General features: G+C 39.6%; 4 protein-coding genes across 6 annotated transcripts; 1 reads left to right on the top strand and 3 right to left on the bottom strand.

Moving 5' to 3' along the window:
* Nucleotides 1–1,058: 1,058 nt before the first annotated feature.
* cUnh1orf74 (chromosome Un C1orf74 homolog) lies at nt 1,059–1,970 on the bottom strand (the record flags this gene model as incomplete). The annotated part of the gene is made up of 2 exons (XM_079511120.1): nt 1,059–1,925; nt 1,956–1,970. The coding sequence occupies 2 exons, from the start codon at nt 1,968–1,970 to the stop codon at nt 1,146–1,148; spliced, it is 795 nt and encodes a 264-aa protein (XP_079367246.1). The 3' UTR covers nt 1,059–1,145.
* On the bottom strand, nt 1,282–4,073 carry tomm6 (translocase of outer mitochondrial membrane 6 homolog (yeast)). 2 transcript variants are annotated; one of them, XM_079511128.1, is made up of 3 exons: nt 3,843–4,063; nt 2,599–2,718; nt 1,282–1,420 (listed from the first exon to the last, which is right to left on the bottom strand). In XM_079511128.1, exons 1-2 carry the CDS (start codon nt 3,944–3,946, stop codon nt 2,622–2,624), a joined length of 201 nt encoding a protein of 66 aa, XP_079367254.1. In that variant the 5' UTR covers nt 3,947–4,063; the 3' UTR covers nt 1,282–1,420; nt 2,599–2,621. The 2 variants fall into 2 exon arrangements, with proteins under 2 accessions (XP_079367254.1, XP_079367255.1); XM_079511129.1 differs by lacking the exon at nt 1,282–1,420 and adding an exon at nt 2,150–2,273 and having other exon boundaries at nt 3,843–4,073.
* Nucleotide 4,074: 1 nt separating this feature from the next.
* uqcc2 (ubiquinol-cytochrome c reductase complex assembly factor 2) lies at nt 4,075–5,352 on the top strand. The gene is made up of 4 exons (XM_079511127.1): nt 4,075–4,262; nt 4,710–4,784; nt 4,973–5,039; nt 5,189–5,352. The coding sequence occupies exons 1-4, from the start codon at nt 4,125–4,127 to the stop codon at nt 5,302–5,304; spliced, it is 396 nt and encodes a 131-aa protein (XP_079367253.1). The 5' UTR covers nt 4,075–4,124; the 3' UTR covers nt 5,305–5,352.
* A 614-nt stretch (nt 5,353–5,966) lies between these two features.
* tspo (translocator protein) lies at nt 5,967–8,833 on the bottom strand. 2 transcript variants are annotated; one of them, XM_079511123.1, is made up of 4 exons: nt 8,621–8,833; nt 6,821–6,995; nt 6,559–6,697; nt 5,967–6,439 (listed from the first exon to the last, which is right to left on the bottom strand). In XM_079511123.1, the coding sequence occupies exons 1-4, from the start codon at nt 8,724–8,726 to the stop codon at nt 6,266–6,268; spliced, it is 594 nt and encodes a 197-aa protein (XP_079367249.1). In that variant the 5' UTR covers nt 8,727–8,833; the 3' UTR covers nt 5,967–6,265. The 2 variants fall into 2 exon arrangements, with proteins under 2 accessions (XP_079367249.1, XP_079367250.1); XM_079511124.1 differs by lacking the exon at nt 8,621–8,833 and adding an exon at nt 7,603–7,738.
* Between the last annotated feature and the right edge of the window lie 6,545 nt (nt 8,834–15,378).

Below are 15,378 nucleotides of genomic sequence, written 5' to 3'. Positions count from 1 at the left end.
TTATGCGTGTACGAAGCCTTGGAAAACTTGTCTTAAATCATACCATTAACATTACATCCATTTATTGTCTTTATCGTTTTCTTCTCCCTCTTCAACGGGACCCTTTTGATGAATTGAACATGGTGGACCCTGTTGTAAACAAGTGTAATGCTTAATTGGGTCGTCCACTCAGTTAACAGCCTTTGTATTGAGTTTGTGCTTGAAATGTACTGTAATTCTGCAAACTGTTAATAAAATTTTCAATCAATCAAAACCCTACCTGCAGGGTCCACCCTGTTCCGACGAGCAGGTCCAAATTGGGCTATTCATGTAACAGCAGGTTTTTTTTGTTTTTTTAAATTGACCACTGAATGCAATTAATTTCTTTGTTTGTTCCACTACTATGTTCTCTGATTTGAGGTTTTTAGAATTGTATCATCTATGGTTTTTATTGTTATTTTAATTGCACTTTGGGTCAACTTCTGTACTAGTATTTAAATGTGCTATACAAATAAAGGTGACTGGACTTCACATTTTAACCACATGAACCAGCATCCCCAATAGTAATTCTGGGCATGTCCTAGTAGGCGACATTTTGCAAAAATAACTATCTACAAGCTCAGGTTTCTACAAGTTTGTAGATTGGCTATTTTCAGTGAGGGTTTGTGGTTAAATGCTGGTTTAGGTATTGTTAATGCTTGTTAACTGAACACTACTGAATTTGACAAGATCAACCTGTTTTGTTTTCCCTGATCCTCTGCTACTGATTTTCTTTGTACTCTACTAGTAATTCATCAATCTTATGGCATCAAATCATAAGGAATTATTTCATGCCGTAGCTTTTGGCTGTAGCTGTAAGTGTCCCTGAGCAAGACACTTATAGCCGAACAGTCAGCCTAACTTTTTCCTGGACTGTTCAAAATAACACTTACTGCTCCTAAATATTAGGATGGGTAAAATAACACTTACTGCTCCTAAATATTAGGATGGGTAAATGCAGAAGGCACATTTCAGGTATGTCCAAATGTACTTGAAGAAAAAATTAAATTATATACTTTAATTTTAAATAAACAACTCGTTGTTTGAGTCAGTTTAATTGAGTGATGCAGTAAAAACTTTCAACACTAACACAATTCCAGAGAGAACGTTTTAAACTTGTGTTGAAATCACAGACAGACAGAGGGCAATGTGACCACAGATTGGCAAACATTAAGATCACTAAAGACAGTTTGCTGCTGAAATCTCTCTTTAAGTCGAAGGTTCCAGCCGTCCACAATGCACCGAGTGTCTTTGTGCAGAACTATTGGAATGCTGAAGGAATACAGCAGAAATGTATGTTCTCCACAGCACGCCTTCCATGTCGCTGAAGCTTTCGTCACCATCAATGGGGTCATTGCCAGGCAGTTCTCAAAACTTCTGTTCTGGTCGAACCAGTAGGTTGCTGGATATCCCAATACAATCCCAAAGAGAGAGCACAAGTTCCAATCATTTGATTCTTCCTCAATATAAAGCGTTTTTTTTACTTCAGCTTGTTGCACAAACTGCCTTAACATAATTAACAGTTCTTGTATCATATTTCTCAAATCCTTATTTACAGGGTCAATGATGCTAGGGTTTTCCAGTGAATGGCAGACATTAATCACAATGACATTATTGTTTATATTAAGTAACTGTTCTAGATTTGACATTACTATTGTTGGATTAATGATGAGGGCATTGCCACTTAGAGACATTGTGAGAAGAGATTTGGACACAAGCTGGACAGACTGCAGTGAGATCAAATACTCTTGCACTTGCTCTATATCTGCGCCATTACTATCATACAGCAAAGCTGGTTTCAAGCCCATGTCGACAGCCAGGACTTGCATAGCCAAGGCCACACTCTGGGTACTAGAGAGGGATTTCCTTCTAACAGATAAACATTTGTGAGCAGCAGCGCAAAAGACCTCATAAGAAGCCATGACATGATTATAGACCTCATGAGATGACATGATTATAAATTATATAACATTGATCTCTCGCTTGTTGCAAAGTGCCACAATGTTACATTTTCAGTTTCTGAAAGATGCGCCTCTGTGTGAGTTCTAGCAGTTTACATAATTCAATCAAGAGAAAATAAGCTTAAAAAAGAAATTACGGTATTTAAATGTGAAGAAAAAAAAATCCAAACTGTCAGTTTATATGTTGTCACTGTCACGAAAAACTATTGTTAATGAGTCTGTTTATATCATGTTTACACATCGTTATTAAGCATTGCTATTGTGGTTTGCTTCTTCAGTTTGGGTCCATGACACCTAAAGAGAGAATATTGACGTTTTAATATATAGGCTTAAAGGTTCTTATTGGTTTGAGGTATTTACAAAACACACTGGTCAGAGAGCGATCCGAGGGTGGCACTGCCCTGCCAAGTACATGCTCTTCAAGTCATTGTGACTCATTCAGTTATTGTGTTTAGCAAAAATCTTAGCGCACTACGGCACTAGCTAGCAAGTCAAATAAATACCTAATAAAATACCTCCCAATTTAATCAAGACGCTTTTGGCAGTGAAAAATTAGCTATGCTTTTCTTTGATATCAGCAGAGATAATACACAAAACAATGCATCCCTTTGGTTCTGACCTTGTGCTGTTGTCTTGGTTGTTTTATGCCATAGGCTGTGGAGTCATCAGATCAAAATCGGACAGATTTCTTGCAACCCAAACACCAGCTGCAAATAAACCCAAGTTGACCAGTAGGTTCCTGTAAATAAAAAAATTAATAATAATTACATAATTCACTCGCAAGGTGCAAGTAGACCATTACCCAATTCTACCTGCAATTTGCAACACTAGATTTTTTTTAATGTGTTGAATCTGGAGTTGCAACACCGACCATTTAACAGCATATACGTCCAAAGTCTCCAAACAGAAAAGTCCTATCCGATTGTATTAAACAACGTTAAACTCACGAAAAGCTTGAATTATCCTCTATCTGCAAAGTGTTTGTTTCATAAAAATCCATGTTCCACGTAGACATGTTATGACTTATGAGCTACTTTGTCAATACATTCTATTTGTCACTGTGCAGGTGATATTTTGTGTGGTGTATTTTGAGTTTGGAAGCACTCGTTGGAAATCACTCAACAGAGCTGCATATCACCAGTTTTGAAATTGCACATGACATAATGTAGGAAGCAGCAAGGAGGTTCCGTGTTTGAAAACGAGCGCATCCAAACTCAAACAATTAAAAAAAAATCACCTGCACAGAATTTCTTGAAATGTGTCAAAAAGTAGCTCATAACATGTATAGGCCTACGGTGAACAAACACTTTGCGGATAGAAACAGCTGCAATATTGGTGAGTTAAGGTTGTTCAATACAATCGGATAGGACTTTTGTTGGACTATAATCTAGTGGAAATTGCGTACTGTACTGAGCCACTGCACCACCCGGAGGTCACGCCAGCGCAAAACAGGCAGGACAAAAGTATCTGGATGTATATTGTATAACTATCTGACAGAAAATGCACACAGCTCTGTTTACATTTATTTAATTCCCATTTATATCCAATATGTATTTGTAAATACATCGCTTTGGCAATGTAAACGTACGTTCTCATGCCAATAAGCTCATTTGAATTGAGAGAGAGAGAGAGAGAGAGAGAGAGAAAGAGAACCAGGTAGGATTCCCTCCAATCATGTGATCATGCAGTAATCCAAAGACTGTATAATAATGTAACGTGAATGAATGTAATTATACTAATTATGTGACTCCAGAAGAGCTTGAGAGCAGAAGCAAGGGCAGAGATAGCTTGGTCATGGCGTTGTTAGCATTAGCTATGGGAGCTGTAGGAGGACATCCAAGAAATGTTCCTGTTTTCACTCACCTTCTAAAATCATTTCTGTCTGCTGCGAATTGGCAAGCAGACGTGATCCATCCTACCACACCAGGTGGTCGCGAAGAACCCTTCTTCACAGCCTCTCCGCTCATCTTTCTTTAATGCGACTGGTATGTGAGTGTGACTGTGTGACACGGAACCACGCGGAGCAAAAGAACACCTTGTACAACCCGGGTCGATTTGGGTGTAGCACAAGTACGGGGAGCCATAAAGCTCAAACGTAATGTGTTACGCCAAAAACGCGATACCGTCTGCGTTCAATAACAAATCATGTCTGCTACAAGGTATCGTCGGTTCTTGAAACTCTGCGAGGAATGGCCAAGGGATGAATCAAAGAAAGGTCGAGATTTAGGAACGTTTCTCCGACAGAAAGTTGCGCATGCTTTTCGCGAGGGTGAAAATACACAGGTATTGTATGATAACTGACGACACTGTTTATGTTGGGCTATCTAGTTCAACAGTGAATGTTACCTGCAGTTAGCATTAGCCAAGAGGATGAACGGAACGCTATCGACCTTGCTGTCAGTGTTTAGTGTACTAGTCCTCCTTAGGACGGATTTAATTAATTAACCAGGATACCTTTTGGCAAGTCAAGTTGTCATTTTCTCAGCCAAGCTTATCATTCAGATTAAAGTCATAATAGTGCACTACGTCTAGAAAAATAATGGATCTGTGATGTGTACATTCATCTAAGTGGCAATTTATATATTATTGCAGTGTTCGGCAATTAATACACTTAAGTAATTTTTCATACAATGAAAGAATTTGACTGTCAGAAATGTACATAATTTGTGTCTGTTTGTGTGATGTATGGCTTTTCTTCCAATGGCCCTGTGATTTATATTTATTTTTCAGATCACAGATCCTGACAAATGTGACCAAATATATGACAGTTTGGCATGTATCAACAGCAATGTATACAAAGAACGAGTAAGTTTAAGATATATGCTACATTGCATGAGTGCTGTTATGGTGGTCAACTGGTCATTACTTTTATGACTTGATATCAATTATTTGCTAATTTGTTGTATTAATGCTGCTTCGTCAAGTAAATGAAAAGACAAAAAGTCAGTTTCGTATAGTTTAAAATATATCTTCTTTCTTTTTAACATGCTCAGTTTCCCCGTGTAAAGGACACAAGTTTTACTGGAGTGACAGTGGAAGAATGTCGATTGCTTTTGTCAGGTATGGAGATAACCATATCGGATTTAGTAGAATTTCAATTACTTTGCACTGCACACAGGCAAATATTCATGTACCGGTAAATGTATTAACAATCAACAATTCTGAAGACAATTCCTAGATTATTTTTGATTGATTGTATCTTTTTACAGGGAGTTTGCAGCAGATGGATGATGAAAAGAAAGGCTTGTGGAAGACATTAATAGATCGATTCTCCTCCAAGTCACCAGAAGATGGTCCTGAGAAGGCTGAGAAGCCTGAGAAATAGCACCCCCCTGTCATTCTGCATGTTTAGAAATAAAAGATTATTCCTATATCTTGGTTTCACGAGCTTGAGTCTTATTTCTTACATTACACGCCTTGTGTTTTTCTTACACCAAGGAGGTTTTCAGGATGAAGTATAGAAGAAAAGTTAAGGGAACGTTTCCTGAAGTTTGTTTCTTTTCAAGTCGTATGCACTGATGAAGGCTGGATAGCCGAAACGTCTGTCATTGATTTGTGATGTCGAAAATAAAAAAGGGTTAAATTTAATTCTTGCTGTGTGCAACCCAAACCCTCTCTTCCTATGATGTTGATCTAAGCGGGTAACAACATATGTCAGAGTGTGGTGGTTACAAGAAAAGTTATTCCTCAAGTTGTATGGCATTAACTGTTTCCACACACTTTGTGTACAGTAGGTGAATATAAGTAGGTTACAGATTTGTTATGTTAGTGATTTTAAATATCCAACACTTTTGTCTTGTAACTTTATACTTTAAAAAACAACAGTCCCAACATCAGCACTCCTCACAACCCTGCCAGGAAAACCAGCTGAATTTATTCCATGTAGAACTTTTTGAAGAGGTCTCAATTAAAATGGTGCCCAGGCTGAGTCTTGATTGGCACATTACTACATTTGTGGACAAAAGGCTAAAATGAATTCAACCAATATAACTTGCACAATTTATTCAATACAAACAGTAAATGATTAAATAACAGAAAATGGGTGTCAAGACATTACCAGTCACCTCCAGGTATGGGTTATTTGGTAGAAAAGCAGTCAACTGCTCAGCATATGTGGAATCTACTTCAAGTCTGATGAAAGTGCATTGCAGGTGACTACCTCATGAAGTTGGCTTCATGGGTATCCTGAAACACTGTTTTGGTTACTACCTGTACATAATGTTACTTCATAGTTTTGATGGTTATTCTGACCTAGAGCTTGTTAAAACAAAGTGTTGTCTTGTCTACTACTCTTCTTTTTTCTCAGGGTTGTCTCTCCATATGCAGTAGTTAAGAGAGGTAGCTAGACACAGCCATGACAGGTAGGGTGCCATGAGCAGAGTAGCAGTATGGCTTATGGAATACCAGGTCACCATGGTAGCTCCAACAGTTCCAGTGAGAAACATGATTTCAATGAGCGCCTAAAAGATGACAGGTAAAGGTTTACTGAACACATGCACACAAAATATGTTAAACATTTGTTACTGTACAAAACAAGTCCTGGCATGACATGATTTATTGATTTTATGTTTAAAGTTACCAGTTTGAGCTTGTGTGCACCAAAGAAGATAGGAGTCCAGGCCCAATTCAGGGCAAGTTGCAGCGCATAAAGTCCCATGGGTAGCAATGCATCCTCAGTGAAACCTCCAAGTTCTTTCCACACAAGATAGGAAGCATATCTGTATGTCACAAGTTCAAAATGTGTTGAAGATTTGATCAGCAAGACTTCACTGGTCTCAAACTGATGGGTGTAAAAAGTAAAACGAGATATGATTGCATGCATAATAAGTTAGGATACTGACCCCATGCCTGTATAGAGACATGTCCATGCTACTCCGAATGCTGCATTTGGTGGGCGCCACCAAGGCTTCTGAAGAGTAGGGTACCAGGTCTTGACTTCATGGCGTGTGACGTAGCCCCCATATAGCCCTCCAAGATGCGGCAGCACTGTCAGTCCCAGCATTGACAGCCACATTTCTAGAGAAGACACACAGACGTTGTAGCTAGTCAATAAACTGTTAACCAACCACTTAAAGAAATAATAATTAAAAACGATATACTGTACATACATATAATTTTGGGCATGTCATTACAGTAAGTTCCCAAAATTAGGATGCCAGGGCAATTAAGTGTCAGCCCAGATACACATTTTCTTTTGTGACTGCCTGTTTTTATTTGTCCCCAGCAGCACATTATATTCTGAATTAGATCAAATGAACTATATTTTTCTTAAATGTGGAATCATGTATCTTTATAATGTTTTGTTTGTTTTCATCTCGAAAAACATTAGGCTATAGGGTAAAATAATGCGGCCAATTGGTCATCACCATTGTGATATTGCAATGCATACATTTCAACAATACAGTACAGGCCTACGTCCCATCAGTCAAAGTTTCTTTGCACCCGATACATTTCCATGATTATTATTGTTTTTACTACCGATTTAGAAAAGAAAAAGATCCCTTTTTTGATTTTACTAGCCTACCGAATACCGATTTAGAAAAAAAGAAGTGACACAATACATGCATTTAATACGGCTGAAGTTACATATGTATACGGCTGTTGTATCTCTCTCTGATCTTACCTGAGCCGTGCACTTGTGTTGTAACTTAAAGTAGGATCACCGGGTAGCGCAAAATATTTGTTTATCTATCAAAATTCATAACCATAAGCAAAATGTGTCTGGGGTTCATATTCATAACTTCATACAAGGAAGCGCAGTGTGTTCGAGGCGAGCCTATAGTATGATGACACTCCCATTCACGTGACCGTCGTTAAAAAGACAATGACTGACATGACATAACCAAGACTGAGCCAAGACCATGCAGTGAGGGACAGACAGTTAACCATTTACACTGTAAAAGGTTAAAACTCTTAACTGCATACAGACTGTAAAATGTATGTATGCACATGTAAGCATAGATATATATCTATGCATGTAAGCACACGTGCATCTTCTTCTCAAAGACCGTGGCTCCGTGTTTTCCCAAGGATTTTATTTCATTAAAACGTTGCAAAATTAAAAGAGGCGTGGCTTAGCGTAAAAGGCTGAAGTCAAGTAGCCCCATATATATATATATATATATATATATATATATATATATGCCCACGTGCACTATGACGTGTACGTCGAGCCCAATGATAAGCAGCTTCATAACATTGTAGTAGTTACTGTAGTCCTAATAGTATAGTATCTTAGGCTAATTTGTTTCATTTAAAACACATGTACATAAATAAATTCATAACTAAATAATAAACAACGTAGGCCTATAATGATAGGCTATCCTATTTATAATACAAAGGTAGTAAGCAGTAATAATGTATAGTGTCGAAATATATAGGTACCAAACAAACTTTAAAAATAGCAGTATCAACAGCATCTTTCCTGCGCACACTCAAAATACTAGTGCATACTGTATATGGGACTCGGGAGAATCAGACTATATTTATTTACCATACACTGTATTATCTTCATATTTGCATAGATTATAATCCTATTATATAATAATATTATTGTAGTTATTATTATGAAAGATCCCCCCCTCCCTTGATTGGTACATTAGTTTTAGTCATCTATTTTTAGGTAATTGAACTGCTCATACCCTCTGGGGTCCTGTTGATCATAACATAAGGGGGCTTTAGATCATCCATGAATGTGGTGGTGAGCAGTGAGCACTGGAGCCAGGAGATCAGCTCAGTCTGACTCATCCGGAGATTCCATCTGGGCCGGCTGCTTTCCTGGTGTCCACCCGTTTCAACACTCTGATTGATTGATTGATTGATTGATTGATTGATTGATTGATTGATTGAATACTCTAAGGCTGGCAGCCTCCTCTCTACTGAACCAGTTCCCCTTATATAGACTCCTGACTCCACCCCTGGCTAAGCAGTCAGCAAATCACAATGCATTTAGCAACACACAAGACGCTCCCCCTAAAGCAATCAATCAGAGCTCTCTTCAGGCAATCAAGGCAGCGTCCCAATTACAGCATCTGCATAGATAAACACAGGTATGTCAGATTCACATGTCACAGCAGAATGTGCACCTTCTGTGGGACTGAGAATCCAAATGTCAACATACAATACAGCATAAACACAATGAATGTGTATTGTTGAACAGCATACATTACTGTGACAGAGGCTGCTCTGTCACAAATGTATCATTGTTAAGTTCACTCTGTATATCCACGGGCATAATAGCATGATGATGCCATTACAAAACATGAGCTACATGGAAGAAATGTGTTTAATAAAACGAAATTAACTGCTAGAAGGTCCTAAATTAACTTAATTAAGCAGTCACCGTCTCTGTATGGAGATCGACTACTATACAATCAAATAAATCTGTATACAATATAATTTCAGATTTCAGAGAGGGAGGGAAATACTAAATTAACTGTTAACTACATTAAAACATTTCGCGGGGGCAAGTTGGTAAAGGGGCGAGTCGTTTGGTATTCAGATCTGTTAAAAGGATTAAACCAGATTAAACCAGAAAAGCGTTTCGGCTTCAGGACATTGGTGTCCTGCACGTATACTTAATTCATCGAAACCCTCCTCCCCATCATCATCCTGCTCTGAGAGGGTTACTTCAGAGCACATTCATTGTAAAGTGCTTTGGAGAAAGTAGTAGTAGTATATTATGTACTATTTAATTTACATACAAATATCCATGATCATCTACTTGGTTTTATATTCAAGAAGAGGCTGTTGTCCTGGCACAGTGACAGGTCTGCCACCTGCTCCAGATAGGCCTTCGTTGTCATTGTTCGTGGTCAGGCACACAACCATTGTGTCATCTGCAAACTTGATGATGGTGTTGAAGATATTGATATGATGTGTGTGTGTGTGTGTGTGTGTGTGTGTGTGTGTGTGTGTGTGTGTGTGTGTGTGTGTGTGTGTGTGTGTGTGTGTGTGTGTGTGTGTGTGTGTGTGTGTGTGTGCGCGCGCGTGTGTGTGTGTGTGTGTGTGTGTGTGTGTGTGTGTGTGTGTGTGTGTGTGTGTGTGTGTGTGTGTGTGTGTGTGTTTCACACGAAAATATGAAATTACCTACCTAGATTCCATCCTGGAGGCCCGGACGGTTAGTTCAACCGTCTGGGCACCTAGCCAGCCGGACGGTGTGCCGCGGGTTCGACACCCTAACCCGACGGCCTTTGCCGCGTGTCTGTCCCCCTTTCCTGTCTAGTTACTGTACCCTATCAATAAAGGCAAAAAACGTAAAAAAAAAAATCTTTACATTCCATCCTGGAGGCTAATCTTTCCGGTGATAAAATGGCCACCAACGTAATAAAAAAAGTCAACCAAAGAACAAGATTCCTTTACAGGATCACCTCACTGGTCAACAAAAACACCTTGAAGACCCAGGACAGGAGCCCTCGTATACAAGGTTTCTTCGACTATGTATGCACCTCTTGGTACTACAGCACCTCAAACTTAGAACAAGGCTCCAGACTTCCCAAAACAAACTGGTCAGGCTCCTATCACCCCCCGAACCCACCTCACCCTTGCCCACAGAGTACAGCATCTTGCAATGGGTCTGGTCTACAAGATTCGATACACCATACCAAGATACCCATGTACCTGTCCAAATACTTCCTTAATGTTAACGAAGTCCACACCCACAACACTGCAGAGGGAGTGCAACAAACCATGTGCCCAGATTCGGTACAAACAAGGGACTACATTATTTTTGCTCCTATGCCATCAAAATGTAGAACGACCTACCAACAGTCATTAAGACATGTGAATCCCTTGATTCCTTCAAAACCGCTCTCAAAGGGCACCTACGGACAGCTGCAATTCGAAACTGGCCCCGTAAAATCTGAATCCCCCCATGTTTCTTTCCCTTTTTACCTCCTTTATGTTGAATTCCTGTTCTGTTCTTTGGCTATATAAGTTTGTACGTCTCTAAATGTTTTGATGAATTGAACAAGGTGGACCCTCTTGTAAACAAGTGTAATGCTTTATTGGGTCGTCCACTCAGTTAACAGTCATTGTATTGAGTTGTGCTTGAAATGTACTGTAATTCTGCAAACTGTTAATAAATATTTCAATCAATCAATCAAAAAATGAGTTCATAGGCCTAGCATGGAAGTATAGATCTAAAACATGAACCTTGCGATGTCATTAAGATAATATATATAGACCTAATTTAAAACTGATCCTGTCAACACAATCAGAAATAACAGTGAAATGAGATCACCCAGAATGTATTTACAGTTTAAAAATCACACCCGTGTGAACTGGGTGACCATAGCAACCGTGCTCATTTTTTGCGCACAGACAGACTAACAAAGCCAGTTGTAGGAGTGGTTTACACCACTCAAAAACACATGCTACAGAATGAAAATCACACCCGTGTGACCTGAGTGGTGTAAGGTCTTATATAGACTGATCAGCTGTGGTCTGACGTAATGTCTGACGTAATGAAATCACACCCGTGTGAACTGGGTGACCATAGCAACCATGCTCATTTTTTTTGGTACAGACAGACAGACAGACAAACAGACAGACAGACACGTAAACTAACAAAGCCAGTTGTAGGAGTGGTTTACACCACTCAAAAATGATAAAAGGGTCACATAGACATGATCTCATATAGCCTTTTTGTTGAGCATGTGTTATATGTGCACAAATATGGTCCCAGACTGTTTCTGATGGAGACACTGCCTGGTGGAGTTGGGCAATGCTTGAAGGAAACACCAGCTAGGGGGACATTCATCATTACATATCACACACAAAATCTGAGAAACAAAAATGTACAAAGAAAAAAAGTAAACCTATTTAAGAATAATAAGTGACCCTAAGCAGCCACAATTCCTCAAAAGAAGGCTGGTGCATCATATGATGAGAACACCTCATGGTCAGTGCACCCTTCGGATGAGAGAGGTTAGTCAGACGATGGAAGCATTCATGTGTGAACCCCAGGAAGAATAGATGAGGATCCGTATAATAAACAATAAATAGCCTAAATGATCCATTGATTAATGAATTGGTCCGCAAACTAGTAGGCTACATGGTGTGCCAAGAGATTTGTGTCCAGGTGTGACTATCGGTATTAATGCAATATACTTTTTCCTTTTTTTTGTTAAATTTCCAATAAAGGGGGAAATGTTATAGGCCTGCCCTACAAATAAATTCCAACCTGGCATCCCTAAAGACATGTATGCCAAAACCACTGGATTAATTCGTATTGCATTATTCGTAATATATTCCATCCTATGCCAGTCCCAGTCACACCTTTCCCAGTACAACATTTGTGATCAATACAGATTTTGATGGCATCGTGACTACGAGCTGTGCAGCCTCTCTCCTTTCTCAGTCATAGTTATCTCCTGCGGTCAGCACCTCCCCACTACTGGTGTGCGCTCCTACCTTCCTGTTTGTGTGATCAATAATTTGACCATGAATACATAATAAACTAAATGTGCTGCACATTTTTGAGTGGTGTAAACCACTCCTACAACTGGCTTTTGTGTGCAGAAAAAAATGAGCATGGTTGCTATGTTCAAAATAATTTCTGACGTAATTAAATCACACCCGGGTGAACTGGATGACCGTAGCAACCATGGTCATTTTCTCTGCACAGAAAAAGCCAGTTGTGAAATCACATCCGGGTGTGATTTCATTACGTCAGATCAGAGCTGATCAGGCTACATAATACCTTACCTTATTTCATTACGTCAGACATTACGTCAGACCACAGCTGATCATGCTATATAAAACCTTACACCACTCAGTTCACACGGGTGTGATTTTTTAAATTATACTAGAATAATACAGAAAAGTCAATTTACGGCACTTGTCTTGGCCTATAATGACATGCCCAAACAAAATGGAGATGCCAGGGTTAAAGAAAACCTTACGACCACCAGGTGACTATAAGACGGTCATTAACTGTGGCATGATGACAGTTTATTCCATATTTGAGGTTTCAATAATTGGGTCTCATCAGTACAGTTAGTGCTTCCATCGCATGTTACATAACATGAGAAAAGGGCCATTTAGGTGCAGAGGTGAGTGGGTGCGTGTTATATGGTTATTGTAGAGATTGCTTGCTTTTCAGAGGACAGGGTTGCTTGAGGTCATGAGGAGATCAAGTTCTACCAGTTCTACCTTATCAAACCGAAACTATTTGGTTTGGTACGGTAGCTTCGATAGTTGGTGACATCTTGATGAGACATCCTAGAGACAGTCTTAGACCTAGCATAGCTGTGATGTCATGCATGACAATGGAACAATGGAAACAGAAAGATATGAGTCAAAACCATCATGTACATGTACGTACATGATGAGTGATTAGATAACGATAAAAAGAGCATGCCAGGATTTAAAGGAATGCACTGTCACAACTAGTTCCATGCAAGGGCTACTGTAACTTTGATCATAGGTGAACAAGCTTCTAAGTGGAGATTGTGGAAGTTGTGCATAATAGTCAAACAAACAAACTCCACATGTCTGGGGCCATCACTGCGAGCTATTCTAAATGCACGTTCTGTGTATTGGTAGTGATGGACTGCCTGTCAGTCTGACACCCACTCACACCGGGATCTACTTGAATGGCTCGTGCGAGCTACTGGTAGCTCGCGAACCCCTGGTTGGTTACCCCTGCTTTACAGGATCACCTCACTGGTCTACAAAAACACCTTGAAGACCCAGGAGCCCTCGTACAAGGTTTCTTCGACTATGTATGCACCTCTTGGTACCACAGCACCTCAAACTTAGAACAAGGCTCCAGACTTCCCAAAACAAACTGGTCAGGCTCCTATCACCCCCCGAACCCACCTCACCCCTGCCCACTTTGACAGGCTAGAATGGCTTAGGGTCGATGACAGAGTACAGCATCTTGCAATGGGTCTGGTCCACAAGATTCGATACACCATACCAAGATACCCATGTACCTGTCCAAATACTTCCTTAATGTTAACGAAGTCCACACCCACAACACCAGAGGGAGTGCAACAAACCATGTGCCCAGATTCGGCACAAACAAGGGACTAAATTATTTTTGCTCCTATGCCATCAAAATGTAGAACGACCTACCAACAGTCATTAAGACATGTGAATCCCTTGATTCCTTCAAAACCGCTCTCAAAGGGCACCTACGGACCGCTGCAATTCGAAACTGGCTCCCGTAAAATCTGAATCCCCCCATGTTTCTTTCCCTTTTTACCTCCTTTATGTTGAATTCCTGTTCTGTTCTTTGGCTATATAAGTTTGTACGTCTCTAAATGTTTTGATGAATTGAACAAGGTGGACCCTCTTGTAAACAAGTGTAATGCTTTATTGGGTCGTCCACTCAGTTAACAGTCATTGTATTGAGTTGTGCTTGAAATGTATGTAATTCTGCAAACTGTTAATACATATTTCAATCAATCAATCAATCAATCAAAAAATGAGTTCATAGGCCTAGCATGGAAGTAGAGATCTAAAATATGAACCTTGCGATGTCATTAAGATAATATATATAGACCTAATTTAAAACTGATCCTGTCAACACAATCAGAAATAACAGTGAAATGAGACCACCCAGAATGTATTTACAGTTTAAAAACACATGCTACAGAAAATAAAAAAAATGATAAAAGGGTCACATAGACATGATCTCATATAGCCTTTTTGTTGAGCATGTGTTATATGTGCACAAATATGGTCCCAGACTGTTTCTGATGGAGACACTGCCTGGTGGAGTTGGGCAATGCTTGAAGGAAACACCAGCTAGGGGGACATTCATCATTACATATCACACACAAAATCTGAGAAACAAAAATGTACAAAGAAAAAAAGTAAACCTATTTAAGAATAATAAGTGACCCTAAGCAGCCACAATTCCTCAAAAGAAGGCTGGTGCATCATATGATGAGAACACCTCATGGTCAGTGCACCCTTCGGATGAGAGAGGTTAGTCAGATGATGGAAGCATTCATGTGTGAACCCCAGGAAGAATAGATGAGGATCCGTATAATAAACAATAAATAGCCTAAATGATCCATTGATTAATGAATTGGTCCGCAAACTAGTAGGCTACATGATGTGCCAAGAGACTTGTGTCCAGGTGTGACTATCGGTATTAATGCAATATACTTTTTCCTTTTTTTTGTTAATTTTCCAATAAAGGGGGAAATGTTATAGGCCTGCACTACAAATAAATTCCAACCTGGCATCCCTAAAGACATGTATGCCAAAACCACTGGATGAATTCGTATTGCATTATTCGTAATATATTCCATCCTATGCCAGTCCCAGTCACACCTTTCCCAGTACCCCCCCCCCCCCCCCCCCCCCCCCCCAAAAGAAAACAGGAAAAAAACAAAAAACACTCGTTGTCTGACTGTGAACTCTCACCCCGTTGGTGGGGAAA

The sequence above is a fragment of the Electrona antarctica genome (assembly GCF_951216825.1).
Source record: "Electrona antarctica genome assembly, chromosome: 9".
In the NCBI taxonomy this organism is placed as follows: domain Eukaryota; kingdom Metazoa; phylum Chordata; class Actinopteri; order Myctophiformes; family Myctophidae; genus Electrona; species Electrona antarctica.
The sequence above is the reverse complement of the archived record's forward strand: the minus strand, read 5'-3'. Positions and strand labels throughout refer to the sequence as shown.

What these genes read in the sequence shown, in the direction of transcription:
- tspo (XM_079511123.1), bottom strand. Translation starts at nt 8,726, where the DNA reads ATGAGTCAGACTGAGCTGATCTCCTGGCTCCAGTGCTCACTGCTCACC. An exon ending in GATCAACAGGACCCCAGAGG is followed by an intron (nt 6,996 to 8,620) that starts GTATGAGCAGTT and finishes TGTCTTCTCTAG; the next exon opens with AAATGTGGCTGTCAATGCTG. An exon ending in GTGCACACAAGCTCAAACTG is followed by an intron (nt 6,440 to 6,558) that starts GTAACTTTAAAC and finishes GTCATCTTTTAG; the next exon opens with GCGCTCATTGAAATCATGTT.
- uqcc2 (XM_079511127.1), top strand. Translation starts at nt 4,125, where the DNA reads ATGTCTGCTACAAGGTATCGTCGGTTCTTGAAACTCTGCGAGGAATGG. An exon ending in GCAATGTATACAAAGAACGA is followed by an intron (nt 4,785 to 4,972) that starts GTAAGTTTAAGA and finishes TAACATGCTCAG; the next exon opens with TTTCCCCGTGTAAAGGACAC. An exon ending in ATGTCGATTGCTTTTGTCAG is followed by an intron (nt 5,040 to 5,188) that starts GTATGGAGATAA and finishes ATCTTTTTACAG; the next exon opens with GGAGTTTGCAGCAGATGGAT.
- tomm6 (XM_079511129.1), bottom strand. Translation starts at nt 3,946, where the DNA reads ATGAGCGGAGAGGCTGTGAAGAAGGGTTCTTCGCGACCACCTGGTGTG. An exon ending in GACAGAAATGATTTTAGAAG is followed by an intron (nt 2,719 to 3,842) that starts GTGAGTGAAAAC and finishes TTTTATTTACAG; the next exon opens with GAACCTACTGGTCAACTTGG.